The 16,644-nt window shown below is 34.7% G+C and overlaps 1 protein-coding gene across 1 annotated transcript in view; it reads right to left on the minus strand.

The window, feature by feature from the left end:
- Positions 1-16,644, minus strand: part of CDH7 (cadherin 7) — an 81,837-nt gene that overhangs the window by 2,127 nt on the left and 63,066 nt on the right. Inside the window, exons 7-11 of the mRNA XM_085052469.1 lie at positions 15,830-16,083; positions 11,908-12,044; positions 10,128-10,249; positions 8,567-8,684; positions 6,339-6,590 (exon numbers count right to left, since the gene is read on the minus strand). Coding sequence (XP_084908595.1) covers positions 6,339-6,590; positions 8,567-8,684; positions 10,128-10,249; positions 11,908-12,044; positions 15,830-16,083 — 883 coding nt within the window. The remainder of the gene's footprint in view (positions 1-6,338; positions 6,591-8,566; positions 8,685-10,127; positions 10,250-11,907; positions 12,045-15,829; positions 16,084-16,644) is intronic.

Raw genomic sequence — 16,644 nt, forward strand, 5'->3', positions numbered from 1 at the left:
AAAATAACAGTATGTTGGAAAGTGTCCCTCCACATTTAATTCATCTCTTCTGATTTTATATTTATATATTTTTAATTTTTAGAATATGTGATTATATGCATTGATAAGGTTTTCAATCTTTACTTACAATGCCAATTAAATGCTGTAGAAACATCTGGAAAAGCAAAAACTAAATGGAGATCTAGATAAACATAAGCTAGGTAGTCTCAAATGTGGCCTCCATAAATTCCATGACATGGGATTACTTTTCTTGAAAGCTTTTCTTTTTGTGGAGGAATTTTAAAATCAGTATCAACCTAGTCATTGTGAGGAATGATTTAATATTAGGAACACTTGGCTAGAATAAACCAGTAATATGTACATGCAAGAAAGCTGTATATGTCTACAGCTATTATGGTACTATTTGGAATTGGCTAAAGCAGGAGATGCCTTTCTGCACTCTTTTTATTTGCCTTTGGAGCTACACACATCTAAAAATAAAACTTCAACAAGCTTGTTGTTTGTTTTTTTCAGGAACTCTTTGAAAAATACATTAGACAACATTTATTTCCTCTTAGTAGCTACCAAGTGCACATCCAATAATCCATCTACTAATAGATGTCTTGTGACTATATTACAACATAATCAGCATCACCTTTTCACATTTTTGCCCCTGGCATCTACCTGATTCATGCTTTATGTATTGAATTCAGAAGCCAATAGTTTAGGGCTTTTTGCTTTGAACAATATTTACATAAGCAGTTTAATAATATGAAATATTGACCTTTAAAGTGGCATTTGTGAAATTTCAAAACATTCTGATATTTGTATAATACAAATTAAGCTGTAAATTATACAGCAGAGAACAGAAAATTCTCATCATAGACAATTCTTCATCAGAGACAATTGCACTCCACTCTTAATGTTTCTCCTTATTGTAAAAGATATTTTAAAGTGAAAGGGAAATTAGCTTGCTGACAGTACAAATATATATTTAAGCCAAGATTTCTATTGACATAACTTTTTTAATTATTATTTTTTAACATTTACTGCCACATTTTTATTGATGTGTAGGTAAGCAGCTAATCATTTACTTTAACTCAAGTGGAAATGCATTTTCACTCCACCGTCCCCCTTAACATACTTCATGTTGAAAGTTACAGACCTGCTAATAAGTGTAAAATACAAAACTTAGTAGGAAGGTCTGCCTAAAGGTACAATAAAAATCAAGATAAAATGAATGTTTTATATAGTGTTCTTTCTACTTCTCACACTTGCTTGAAGCCAAGAAAAATACAGAGTCTTTCTAAAGGTTAAATATTTTAGCATTTAGATGACTTTACAAGATTATTAATTTCTAGCCTTTCCAACAGCCATGAACAATAAAGTTTAACCTCTAAATGAACAAAGCTTTAGCTGCATTGCAGAAGCTGCAGAGAGGAATACAAGCCCTAAACAATTTTCACTGATACCTAAATCAAATGCAAATGGTTTCAAAGTCTTTTCATTTCTCATTAGGTCATGGTGGGTCTTTATTTCCTACACTTATGACAAAAGCAGAGATTAGGTTAGTAATTAGGGACTGGCTAAACTTCTAAAAACCTGATTTCATGATTCTTAGAAAAGAAATAATATGATGGAAAACCTCTAGGCATATATGTATTGCTCATTGAGGGCACTAGATTGGCTCCATACAGATACACCCAACTCATAACAAAGAGATGAAATACCAGTAAAAATTTCATATGTGATATAACAAATAAACAAATCAATTGGTATTTTAAGCAACTAATTAAAAAGACTAAATAACCAGAATCAACAAAGACAGATTTAAACAAACCTTTCATTTCTTCTGATTTACCTAAATTGTTAGAAATATTGATTTTCTTTAATAGGTACAATAGCCAAGAAAAAAATTCATTTGTCTTTATATTAGCTGTGGTAATACACAGTTTTATCCTTATGTCAGTATAGATTTAGCACTAATGTTCATAGTTTCAGTCTAAATCAGTCTTTAAACAAACACCTTTGAATGCAAGAGTGGGTTCCTGCTTTGCCATTTTGTAGTGTGCTTTCAGGAATTATTATGAAATTTCCGGTTTGGTATTATCTGGTAATAAGTCAGTTGTAGGTCACCTGAACACATTTCTCTGGTTAGTATTAATTTTTCCTTTTGTACTCAAGGCAACTGCAATGTAATTGTAAGGAAGCTATAAAAGTCGTGAGACACCATGAGAGAGAAGACTACATGCAGAGCTGTACAGTAAGGCACAGAGCTAAATCACAAGCATTATCACACTTTGTGTACACTACACCCCTAAGCCAGGAATTTACTACAGCAATAAGCCACATCAGCTGCAAGCAGATCTGCACACTGGTTTATGCCTTGGGTGTGTCACGATTCATAAAGCTGATGATTGGAGATCCTCAGCCATCTAAGCAGCACACTAATAACCTATTTAGTTATACCTTGCAGTTGCCAGTAAAGTCAGATAAGGTTTGGGGGATTACAGAGGCCAAGACTCAGGAAACTTGAATTTAATTCCTACTTAACAAGCTTCACCTATACCTGTTTAATCAGTTTGGACTGATATTTGCAAAGTGACTGTGACCTTTAAATGCCCACCCTGAGTGACCCTAATCAGCTCCCTAACTTTCAGAAAACAGCTGCTGCATTTCATATTCAACCACTTTCTGAAAGTGTTGCTTTGGGAACCCCCAGTTAAATATTTGTCCCCAGGTAAACATTTATCACTCTTAAAACTGCAAGGCTAAACTCCACACATATTACATGATCACATTCTGTACATGTTATACCTATTTAGAGAATAAGATTCTTAAACTTCTACTGCTTCTTGTTTGCAAATCAGTTATGTGTTCTGATTTAGTTTGGGTTTTGTAGGTATTTTGACAATGATAACAAATCTGCCATCTTTCAAAAATTATTTTTGAAAAAAAATAATTTAAAGCTGTATTTTGAAGTATCATCAAGGCATTATTAACTTATAAACTCTTGCCACACCAATAGGAAGCTGTCTTCACTCTTTCTAAGAAAAAAGGTGGTCCTAATAGATAACATTCAGGAGTATGCAAGAGAAAGATCATGAAAAAGTATTGCATCAATCTAGCTTTCCATTGGTTCAATAAAAAGAAAATATTTAACCTCTCAAATGCAATTAGGTTATCTACAGGTGAATATTCTGTGTGTTTCATTTTATGTCAACATTTTATGCTAAACAGTTTTTACAAAAGCAATTTCAGTGTTTGCTAGATACTAACTGAAAAACAAATTACCTTGAATTAAATTATTGTATCATTTCCAGAAAAGCTTAAAAATTCCTACTTACTTTCCTCAAAATTATGTGCAGTCCAAAATTAACTAAACTATCATTTCATATAGTTTTTTTCATTTTATATATTTTTTCCTTTCTGTAAAACTTAGCCTTACTGCACAATTGCAAAGCTGCTTTGAGTAATTAACAAAGTACAGGAACTTTCTTGTGAAATAAAGTTTACAATTTAATCTCCAGCAGTCAGTATGAGTATAGAAAGAGCTTTTGTTTTTAAATGTTTCTAAATTTTAAAAATTATTTTCATTTCAAAAAATGGTCAATACCATGTTATATGCAATTATCTTAAAATAGTATGATTTAGCAATGTTCTCCCTTCTTAGGGTCAGTGAAAACATTGTGCTTATCTAAAACTGATTGATTGCTTAGTAAAAAAATTAACACTAAGAAATCCCATTGAGAGAATCTGGGCTTTGGTAAAGACAAATGGTTATTTTCAGACAAAGGGATGTATGGGGCAAGAACAAATATCAAAGTATATCACACTAACTTTAAGAAAATAAGAGCTAGTGGAGAATTCAAGACACTGGTGCTAGAATGCATGCATTCATTCCATTTATGCAAATTTCATGCCTTCTCAGCTTTACAACTGGCACCCACTTTAAGATGACATTGATTAATGTGACTGGATTTGCATTGGGTGTTAATCTTGAGTCAGAAACAGATATTGATCCAGTAGACTGTATCCTCTTTTCACTGATAAAGTCTTACAAAAGAAGGTGCATCCCTTCTCCCAGGCCTGGTATTTTATGCTGTACCAGTGGACCTTCAGCCTTTTGCTCAGGAATGAATACAAAGAGCATTCAAAAAGGGAAAAAGGAAATTCCTAGAAATACCACCATGCAGTTGGTCTCAGAAAACATATTCTAGGAACAAATGAGAGAAGAAGAAAGGCTCTGGGACCAGACAAGCAGCAAAAATTGGCTGGGGTTTCACTGGGCAGCAGTGATGCCTAGGTGCCTCTTCCTTGAGGGCACTGGCATGTGGTTGAGAATGAAACAAGATACAGTACCAAAATGCAGGACTCAAAGCCAGGGTTATCACACAAATGCAGCCTAACCTGTTCCTGCAGCTTTGAACTGTACTCAAAAGGAACAGTTTAGACTGGAAGTGATGATGACACATACAAATGTCTTTTTGGATAAACAATGTTGATGCATTCAGACAGATGACTTTGGAAGTCCAAAAACTTTGACAAATAAAATCAGTCCTAAGGTGGTAATATGCAAGATTTTTTTACCAAACACTTGTTCAGAACAATTCCAAAATGACTGGAATAAAAGCTCAAGTTTCTTGATTTATTGGTTGTATTTGAACCCACAGGTACCAAGTAGAATAAGCAAGTTATTTGGTGCCAACATGTTGTGTCTTCACTCAATGGTCTTCTTAAAATCACACTGCTTCTATTTAAGAAAAGTTTATGACCGGACCAGGCTGCATGATACCTGCATGATATCAGTTTCCTAAGTAATCTTCAGAAACTCCCTTCTTATGTACAACAGAAATGGTGATATTTCATTTTGGGATCAGATGAATTGCTATGGTTACAGAACTTTTATTCCTAACTATATTGGACTAATGGGTGTTTTTTTCACTGATACTAATGCCAGTTGATATAAGAGGATATTTTTATATCTTTTTGAACTCTAACATTTAGCTTCATGTCCAAATAAAGTTCATTTGTATAAGTTGCCTAGAAATGTTTCTAGAAAAATGGTATTTAAAAAGGTTCATTAAAACTTTTGGCAATAATTCCCTTCCATTTCTTAAACCTAGGCCCAACCATGTGTTGAGTGAGAATAAAGTCTTATGGTGTTAGAGTTTTTTTTGTCACAGAGATGGAAAACTTTAGAAATACCACTTCTTATATATATATAGCTACTGAGTAAGTTGGTTGAGTTCATTGCAGACGTAGTGATTTTTATTACTCTGTAAAAAAAGTATGCAACAGGTTTTTCATTTTGGAGTCCTTTAGAAATACTTTAGCAGAAGGAACATTTCCTTCTAATGGTTCCCAGCAACATGAATCAGAGTGCAAAAGAAGAGATATCTATACATGGTGGAAATACTGCCATGAACAGAGAGGCTGTCACAAGTCATTTGATTCTACCTATCCAAATTACTTTGATAACAGTGACAGATAAAACACCACTGGGATTATACCACCATAAGAAGACTGTAGTCTTCTCCCTTTCCTTAGACTGGTACGTACAGCCCAGGAACAGAAAAAACGCTTAATTGATAAAAACAGGGTTGAAAATTGTTGTGTGCTGAACCAGCACACAACCTTGTTACCACGAATTTTCAGACAATAAGCAAAACTGCACTTTTGCTCACCTTATCCTTCATCTTTATTTTTGATGTGACCCTTTAATCTCCCACTTACTCTTTAATGACTAGGTATTACATGAGAAATGCTAGGCAAACTAGGATGTTGACACCATTCCACTCCTTTTCACTGCCTTTAATCTAGCTTCAGTTCCGCTGCTCAACATAAAATCCAGCTGTGCTACCATTTGCAGAAGTAACAAAAGATCACTCTGCAGATGCTGTCAATTAACTATGATTCTCATCAGGAAATTATATCCATTTTATTTTCTGAATATTTTTTGTTCTCTGCAAATCAATAAATGTTTAAAACCAGTTATTCCTGTGGAAAAGGGACACACTGATACTGGTTATATGGTCAGTATGCTAAACCAAATGCTTCTGTAAACTACATTGTCTATCTTTTAAATATTGCATTTGATGCAATATTTTTTTTCTTTTACTGTTATCTCTTGTAACTGTCTGGAGGCAGCTCGATATAGAAACAAAGTATCTAAATTGATAATCCCAATCTAAAGGCTTTTTGGTGTTCATGATATACAAATCTTGTTCTTCCTTGAATACAGGCTGTGCCTGTTTACAGAAATCAGTGTGGAGGAAACTTATGTTGAAGCTTATATGCATGCACATTTTGCATCTATGCATTGAATGGAAAATAAGGGTAACATAAAAAAGACATACCTAGCAGTGTCAAGACACAAGCCAATATTGCTATCAGGGCTCCAGTGCTAAGTCCTGCAGGCAAGATATATGCTTCTGCATTGCATGTCTGAGCAATGCCATCTGCATCACAATCACAGACCCTGATGGTGAGAGTGTTGGTGCTACTAAGTGAAGGTGATCCACTGTCCACTATGAATATTGGCAAGTAGAAAACAGACTGTTCCTGTCTTCGAAACCCATTTCTTTTGGTTAATACTGTCGCAGTATTATCTAGACAAAGGAATAAAGAGACAAATTATAAAATATGTGACTTTTCTATAACACAAGCTTATAAATACTATAGCCTTCGACTTAAAGATTTTATAGAAACATTCATATTATTTCAAGTTTACCTTTCTCAGTCATATATTTTTGAAGCTGTAGGAGTAAGATCAACTGAGAAATCATACCCAACTAAATAAAAAGATTTCTATTTTTAACAAAAGAGTATTTCAAAAATGCAGAGGTCCATTTGGTTTTAGCTAAGCTCAATTTCACGCTCTTTATAGACAGTTGAAGATGAGCTCATTATTAAAAAGAAAAAAAAATTCCCTTCTTTGATCAGATTAGCTATCTACATGCAAGTTTCCAGTTAATTCACAAGCATCATTTCAAATATTTACAGATACAGATATATTATTGGAAACAATGACCATATGAATAGGATAATAGGTTCTGAAGATCGATGAAATATTCTTTGAATGCAAAAAAATCCAGTCAGTGCATTATCACAGGTAATTGTGCATGCAACAAAGACATGCTGTTGCTTTCAGACTCTTCTGAGATTCAAGGTGACTATAATAATCTGTCTAAAAGGTGTAGTTTGACACTGCTCTCTCTGAGTTGTGTGATTTAAAAGCCCATGTGTTCAAAAAGATACGTGTAAAACTCACATTGTTAACACAGACTGAGAGTTCCTGAGAGGTAGGGAGTTATATCTCCCAGGATGTATGGAAATGTACATTCTGTTGGTCTATTTATCTACTTACCTATCCATCCATAGACAGATATATGGGTAGTCAGTAAAGTTATCTTTTTGTGCACAAAATTAACTTATATTGAATGAGGCATCTGCTGCTTGTAACACCACTGATTTTACTGGCATTACAAAAGTCCACAATCACTTTTATCAAATTATAAGTTCTCTGGAAGAGATCTTCTCTTTTCATTAAGTACTTTACAGTACTCATGATGTCAGTTTTCTGAATGGTCTTATTCTAATGCACTTTCATGATTTTGATCATTACTACTGTTAGAGTCTTCAGTTTCAAACTACAAGCTGTTCATATGAAGAAAATTAAGCATTTCATTAACCACATGTAAGGTAAGGCAGTGAAGACCTGTGTGAAAGAACTTTATTAGGTCACACATTATACTTCCTGAATATTATTCAAACTCTTCCTGTACAAACAGTGTCCTTCAGTTTCCATATGTCTGTTTTTCTCGTTTTACTAATAGGATGACTTTGTAGCTCTGGCTTAGTACTGATCCATAAAAGAGCAATGCAAGAGCAATACCATGTCTATTTAGTTTGTTTGCTTCAGCTAATAGCTAAACTGCCTGATGCTGCCTGCCCAGCTGCTGTACTGTGCAGTGCAACTAATGAGGGCAGTAATTAGAGTGTGTTCTCAGATATTTTAACAGAAATTTGATGTCAATGGGAGACTTTGAGGAAACAGTCATAAGAAGTCTGTGCAAATATTATAGGCAGCTTGCATTATCAGAAACATTCTTCAAAAGGGGGTTTACTTACGTACTGAAAAGATGTGTTTTTCTAAAAACAAAAGAAAATCCCCACAAATCGCAAAATATCTCCATTTACTGTGCAGTCATTTTTTATGCCCTGAGTTATATTAATAAGACATGAATTCCTAGACATTTTTCAGTCACTGCCCCAAGGTAAAATCTAATTTAGATAAAAACCTGCAAATACAGGGAGAAAATGTGAAGAGCGACTGATCAAAAAAAAAAAAAAAAGGAAAGATTTAAAGATTTGATGCTGCTCCGTTTAGCTCAAGGCTTTACATGATTCAAACAACAGCCTAATTCCTTTGACAAATAGTCTACAGATAAAGTTATTTTGCAGGCTGATTGTAATTTAATTTAAGTCCTTCCCAGAACAGAACTTTATGCACGTCACAATAAGCATGCTGCATTGAAAATGAAAGGTGGTAGTGGTGATATTTACCAAGTCAAAATTTTCTTACCTTTGTTGTCCTGCAATGTAAAATTGTGGTTATTTGCTGCCTCTGCTGTTAAACTGAAGTAGAACTGATGTCCATTTGGTGGGTCATCCTTATCAATTGCACTAATTTTCTGGATCACCTGTTTTAAATACATCAGGGTTTCACTGAAGCATATGTACATATACATTGCATAAACCCTCTGCTATCTATCAAAACATCAATACTCCCCTGAGTTCTGATCATCTTGCATTTTGGTTTCCTAATCTCTTAAGCGTGTAGAGGCACTGTTAAAATTAAAGCGTGAATCAACTCTTTACTTTACCTGTACCAAATTTATTGGCCAAAACAACACTCTGCAGGGCCTGGGAGAAAGTTAAGTCCTGTCATTCACCAGAGCTTGGAGTAATAAACTACATAACACTGAAAGAAGTGTATCTGCTGGATGGTTCTTAGTGTAGTTATCAGTGGCTGCAATCAGTGTTGTAACCCCTCACAAGGAAACCGTGATACTTTTGAGCATTTGAATTCAGGTACTCTTTTTTTTTTTTTTAATGTAATGAAAAATAGAAAGGCACATCATAAGTATATTAACATTCTCTGGAATTTATAATTATTGGTGGTGGTAGTGGTGGTGTTATTAAAAATTTCCATTTTCTAAAATTCTGTTAAAATCTACCTCTAAAGAGAGTGTTACCACTGCTTAAAATCCATAAAAAATGGAAACTCCAGTTCTTTGGTCCAATTGGGCCAGAGTCAATTGAGAACAGGGAAAACAGACAGGTACAGCAATAAGAGCATGCATAGTCTGTACCTCTCATGATCACAAGCTAATAATTGTAGTGGTCTTGTTCAGAATTTAAATTATGATGTGATTTTGAAATGTGCAGTAAACAACACCTGCCACAGGAACGACAATACTCTGGGAGAAGGCACAAAAGTGCAAAGTCTTCCAGGGAATATGCAGGACCTATGTAGGTGCAATGTTCACAAGTCTTTTGAAAGTAGGAGGGGATTCTGAGAAAGTACTTGTATTTTGTGAGGTCTTCCAGCTTAGAGAGGAAAAGGCCAAATATGAGTGACACCAAAGACAAAAAAGAGGAGATAGTTTTAGTTGAGTCTAGGACTACTTGGAAGATATTTGGCTAGTTGAAAATGTAGGAAGAAAAAATAAGAATATATTGTCCTTCTGAAACTGTGTTCTTAAGGTCCATACTTCCTAGGGGAAATAAAAGCATGTACTCATTTTCGGCATGGTAGACATTTAGTCTCAGAATAACCTTTGTGTTACTGCCTCTCACTTCCCACCAAAATTAGGAGGAAGTATATGTTCTTATTGGTATTCGAAATTGGATGAGTTAAGCAGAATGTATCAGTTATACAAGTAAGAAAGCCAGAGATTTTAACAATACCTTCAACTACTAATTTGTATACCTGTACCTTTCTTCCTGTTTGCTTGTACTGTTCATCAAAACCTTTTTTTTCCTGTTATAAACTGATTTTTCTATATCTTAAAACTGGAAGCCTTTCCTACGTAATGGCTGCCTATCTGACAAAAATAAACATAAGACTTATCAAGACATACCTGACCAGCTTGAGCATTTTCACAGACAGTCGTCTCATACTCCATGGCGAACTCGGGGGCATTGTCATTGATGTCAAGGATAGTGATGGCTACATAGCCTCTCCCAATCTGTGCTGGATTTTCTATAGGAAAAAAATCCAACAAAATAATTAGGAGTTATTGCAAGTTATTCTTAAGGTCATTGTCTTTTTCATTTGCATTCTTCTTTCAGATATGCATTGCAAATCAGTTATAATCTCTCCCTCAAATACAAAGGAAGTTCTTCTCTTGATCTTCTGGATCAACATTTATGTGTTCCAACTGCTTCAATTAAACTAAGATTTTACTCTCAAGATAAAGTGGAAACCTAACTCACTAATCAGAGCATTGAATCATATCAAATGGAGGGATAAGATCAAGATGATGTAAAATCATCACCAACCTAGCCAGAACATCATTATTATTCATACTGGGAATAACATAGTTATTATGGGTTATTTTTTTTTTCTGAAATTCAGATGGATCAGGCCATTAAAAAGTCAAATCCAGAAATTTATCAGCTATGTAAAATGGAAAAAATAGAAGGCTGCATTCCAAAGCAAATCCCAAGGTATTAAAGTGCACACACAAGTATTTCAATACTCTCATTAACATGTTGAACACCTTAAATATGAATCACATAATTCAACTGATACACACCTCTAACTAAAATATCAGTAAGTTCAGGGTGCAATGTCATAATTTAACCTTAAACAGTAATTATGTTTTGGGCTAAGCATAGGAACATCAGTGAGTGCAATACTCATTTTGCTCCTCTTTCAGAGCAGGGAAAAGGGATTTTTACCAAAAGTGGTGATATTAGTGTCACAGCAGAACAAGATTAAAAACCGTACAAAACTTCAAATACGTATGCATCTTTTTATAGTGTATTGCAACCACATTTCAATAAATATTTTAAGAACCCAAATGTAAATCACAGTGGTTTTGTTTGGTTTGGTTTTTTTATTCCACATGTGAAATACCAGAGAAGGAAGAAATTTTGACGCCAATGATAAATGTTAACTTTCAGGTTAAATGTTAAATTAAACTCTCTGAAATCAACAAGTGATGATTTTTACAACAGCAAGCCAGAGAACTGATAAATCTTTTATAATCACAGCCTAATAGAGTAGTAATAAGGATAAAATTTGAAGAAATAAATTCTACAGATATAAAAGCAGAAATATATTTTTCTTCACAGAATTTTTATTCAAAGCTGGACAAGTTTAGGTTTGAACTTGCATTAGAAGAATTCTTGTATCCATTTGAAGTGTTACATTTTTTAAACAATTTTTATCCTACACCAGAAAAAGATACCAAGTACAAAATCACCTCTACAGTGGTACCTTAAAGTCAGGAAAATGAAACCACATTAGCATTCACATCCCCTTTTTTTCATACCTTCTAAGAATGCTGTGGTTGACCAACAGCAATCAATTCTGACTAAGATGGGGTAGCCACTCTCTCTTATCTTCCATATCACTTTTCCTGTAATGACACTTGTTCTGAGACTGCTGACTTAATACATTTCATCTTCCTTTGCACTTGGAAGAGGAATACACAAGGTGTGAAGCAAAGGAAAGAGCAAATACCTAAACTATTGTATTTTTTAATTTTTATCATATAGATTTCTTTTGCGTTAAGCAATAAGTTATTTTTATCTGCCACGGTTTGCCAGAATTTTTCAGAATGAATCTGATCACAGCCAAGCCTGAAGCTTTACACACAAACTGTCGATAAAAATCTCTCTATGGATACTTACGACTTTCCATAGCCAAAACTGTGATATTATGAACAGCATTAGTTTCCCTGTCCAAAGATTTGGCAGTTGTAATGACTCCACTGTTGGCGTCAATATTGAAATATCTCTCCAGGTCTGTGTTTCGATCTATCGAATACCTAGGTAAAGGATGAAAGAAAACTTTTCATTTATGTTCAATTACAGCTTGTAAAAATATTTCATTGATTTATTACAACAGGGAAACGTGTTTCCACTGTTTCCTTAGTTTGAGCCTTGCTCAGCCAAGTTTCTCTGGGGCACTGAGAGAAGCAAAGCCTCATGCAAAGGTGAGAGAATTACACAGTGACTTGTGCTGATAGTAATGGGCTCCACTCCCACCATGTCCTCTTAAGGGAGGTTGTAGGTATTCCTGTCTTTTCTTGCTTCCGCTCTACTGTAAGACAAACTCAGGAATTAATCAAATAACATCCTCCTGAAAGCCAGCTAAAGAAGTTGGAATTTGCTACAAAGCTGTACTAGCCAGGCACTGATCCCATGGGGACTGGCAGTCTGAGCACAGAGCTTTCTATCACCAGCAGAAGAGCCCCTGAGTCACCCAGAGCTGAAGGGGAAGAGGGAAAAAACAAAGATGATGCAGACTAGGGTCAAGAGATTGCATGTCATCACTATCAGCTCCCAATGCTTTACTGTCATTCAACAAACACAGGCTCATGACCTTAACTCTTTGTCTCAACATTTTTACCTCCCAATTTGTTTTAGAAAGGAGAAATGAGTTCCTTAGTAAACTGAAAATAGCATAAGAGAAAAGGTCAAAATGCCTGTGGGAGATTTGTTTATATCCCTTTTGAGAGAAAGGGACAGTTGATTAGGCAGATTTAGATTTACAACTGGAATATTCTCAACATTAGATTTATTATTGGGTCAGATTCTTGCACTCACATTTAGGTCAAGTATGTACTCCAGAGCACTTCCCTATACTCAGGATGAATTAAAATGTCTGAATCACAACAAGCGTGATCATTACAATTACTGTCACAGTGATGATATATTAGACTATTGATGTAACATTAACCAAATCCTTTGAACAACATGGAAAGAAAGAATTATGGAAGACAATTAAAAAATGGGACTTCCTAGACAGAATGATCTTATGAAACTGTTTGTTCTGTGTTATAATACACATCTTCTTCTTTACTGTATTACTGTGTTTTTATCTATCCCTCTTTGCTTTACAACCTAAGTGCAGAAACTTGTTACATAATTAGAATTGTTTTGCTGTATTATGTCACAGTGAGGGAGAGAATAACAAGTTGTTAACAGCAACAGTAACAGCAGTTTTCATGGATTACTGCTTTCCCTTTTTCACTCTTTCTTTTCTTCTTTCATTTTATGTTAACTGCAGGCCATTTTAAACTTCATTTCTTGCCAGCACTGTTGTTTATTTGGTCAGTAGTGCTCTACAGCTGTTTTGTAGCTGGCAAGTTTCCCCACGAGACTATACTTGTCACCTCTGCCATGTTGTCAATCTTGGCAGGCCTTATAGCTGAGATTCAATCTCCTGCCAGATTTCCCTTAGAAATCCTTAGGTTTCCCAATTATTAAGACAATTATCACCATGCCACTTGAAGAGTCAAAGGAGAAGGAGGAGAAAGAGAAGGAGAAAAGGAGAAGGAGAGGATGGAGAGGTGAGAAAGAGGAAAAGGAAGCAAGTAAAAGAGGGAGACAAGGAGGGAGACAGGGAGGGAGGAAAAGCAAACAAGTTATATAAATTGGATGACAGACTCTTATGAAACAAGAAGAAAAATAATTTTTATGCATATGAAAAGGAAGCAGTTTCCCTTATTTACAAGCATTGTATCCATACTCAAATTCTAAAAAATATATTTTAAATACTTTTAATCCTTTAATTCCTCACAGCCATTAATACTTGAAAATCTTTGAGCTGCAGGAGTTTTAAATCCTTTATTTAAGCTAGTTCAAACAGCAATAGTTCTCTGGTCCTTATGAGATAACCTCTTATTTTCAAAACATTTATTATTTTCCCCATTCCCTGATATTGTCAAGGTTTTGTGTCTGATCTTGTAATTTCAACATTTTCTGAATTGAAACAAATCTAGTTTCTAATCAGTATCAATATAATCCAATGTTTGGAAGTTGGAATACTTATTTATAGATTAATAGTTTGAACTTCTTAAACAGATCATGAAAAGTTTTATGTGTTAATCCTCCTTAACACATTCCAATTTTAGGTGAATATGTCTCTGATTTATCATAGCATATGTAGAACAGCTTTAAATTATATGGTCTTTCAGTACCTTCGACAATGTACATAGCAGGTTCACAAGCATATAGATAAATCCTCACTACTTTTCTTTTTCCCTCTCCCTGAATTCCAAACTACTTTGAAAAGAAGGAGTCTTCAAGATGTTAGCTGGTGATAAAACTATTTTTTATGCTGGAGTTGTAAAAATTAACCAGCTCAAGGCCAATAAACTCATCTTTATGTTTACACAGGAGTTGAAAGCATTCTGAGCATGGTCTGCATTAATGTAACAGTGTTTAGGCCTTTTCTAAATGATTCTGCTAAATCAGATATTATACACCAGATGCTAACATCAGTGCTAGAAAATAGTGCCACAGCAAAGAAAGAGCTCAGCAAAGATAAATTTTACAAGTAAATCCATGCCAAACATTCATCTAGTACTTATTTATACATGATAGGAATCAGCTATTTTGAATATGTTGCAAATATATAAGGAAAGAGACAGAACACTTGCATCCCTTCTAGGAGTGAAACATATGCTTTACTTTTGCAACATAAGATTGGTGCTTTAGAAATTACACTAGAATCCCAAGCTCGTTTTCAGTGCATGAAAGGAAAGACTTAACATCACCAAAACAAGTGACATCCAAACAAGTGCTTGCAAAGGTCTTTACTATGTATGCCCCTAGTGAGCAATAAAAAAAAATTAAACTGAGCACTAACTTTTATTTGTTCCTCCTCCTGCAGATGTCTAAATTTACAGAGTTCCTAAGTCATAACCATTATTCTCTAGATCCTTTGCATATTTCTTTGAGAATTAATATTACTATTCTGCATAAGAAAAATAACAAGCAGCTTGTTACTGGTTTAACTTAGGGGATGAGTTTTTGTCCTTGAGCTCTGACCTTAGACACCAGCAAACATAAAATTGATAATTTGTGTTCTCATATGGTTTTGTAATGATCATGGACATTATATTATGGAAGACTTGAAGGTTTTTAGACACTGAAGACAAAGGAAGAGGACCTTGACAGTTCATGAATCTCTGGTGACTATATCCCTTCCCATTCAAATAGAAGATATTTGGCTGCAGCAAAACTTACAAAATCAAAAGCCTTTAACCATCCTGGCCAGAAGAGCATGCATCTCATCCTGGCCACTTCTTTCATGTAAAGAATTTTTACTAATGTTTCCTGCTGTGGGACCTCAGCTCCAATTTACCATGTGGGAATTTTTGTCCTATTGCATTCTGATTCCTAACGTACACAGCCTGTGAATCATTACTCATACACACAGAGACACACACACACATACATGTATATTATAGATATAATTTTTGATCCTGGTTGATTAAAGAGAACATAACTTGCTATGATAATAACAACAGGCTCTTCCTAAGCTTAGAGTGTAATAAATACAAACAATATTTTGAGATGCCTTTTCTCTTTGGGATTCTGAAACTGTATCTTCTCTTCTTGTTTCACAGAGATTTCATTTTTTTTTTCTATAGGTTCTGTAGTTTAGGTTATAAAAGTCAAACCACGCAAACTCATAGAAGATCTGAATCTCCCTCTGCAAGGGAATACAGCTTATTAATTACTTTCAGGGTAACCAAAACGCTCCCACCACAAAATTAACAACATCAAAGTCAAGGCTAAATAAAAAATTAAGACATCTTACCTGACAGGACTATTGGAGGCATCTGGATCATGGGCTGCTACAGTTCCAATGATGGTGCCAACCTTTGCTGCTTCAGACACCACCATGGAGTACAAACGTGATGTAAATACAGGTGGCTCATCAACATCTTCTACAATTATCTTCACTGTTGTCATATCACTGAAGGGCCCCAGACTCAGGAAACGAGGGTCAACATGCATATTGGCTGCTTCTATCCTCAAGGTATAGCTTGTCTTAGCTTCAAAATCCAGCTCCTATACAGGCAAAGTTATTTGGAAGTTTTATTAATCAGTGACATTGAAGCAACCTGTTTTGCTTATAACTCAGGAAGTACAAAATGGCCTTTGCCATTGGTATACAACCAGTACATTTGACTGACACACCATAGTTGATGGTTCATTTTTTAGATTTCTCGAAACACAATTTGCAGAGTCTCACTAGTGAATATTCTGCACTGACTTTAATGGTAAAGACAGTTCTACCTTGTGAGTGAAACAATTTTCTGAGATAATAGTAAAACTTTCTGTAGTTTCTGTGAGGACCTAATTCTCACTCATTATTTCACCATTGTGAATTAATACTTATTTTTGTCTTAACATTTTATCTAAGCTAATGGCAAATACAATGTGGCATACTACTCAGATGTAAGAACTCAACATAATCTTTACAGGTTATTTAGAGGTGAAAACTCCTCATTCAGAAAACTGTGGGTGGGGTTTTCTTTGGTTTTATATTTCTTTGGATTTTTTTTTCTTTTGTATAGTATTTGGATTGACTAAACAATTTTTCTTCAAGCTCTTATAAAGTTGTGTAGC

Source organism: Lichenostomus cassidix, chromosome 2 (assembly GCF_008360975.1).
Source record: "Lichenostomus cassidix isolate B80296 chromosome 2, HeHo_3.0, whole genome shotgun sequence".
NCBI classification, from domain to species: Eukaryota; Metazoa; Chordata; class Aves; order Passeriformes; family Meliphagidae; genus Lichenostomus; species Lichenostomus cassidix.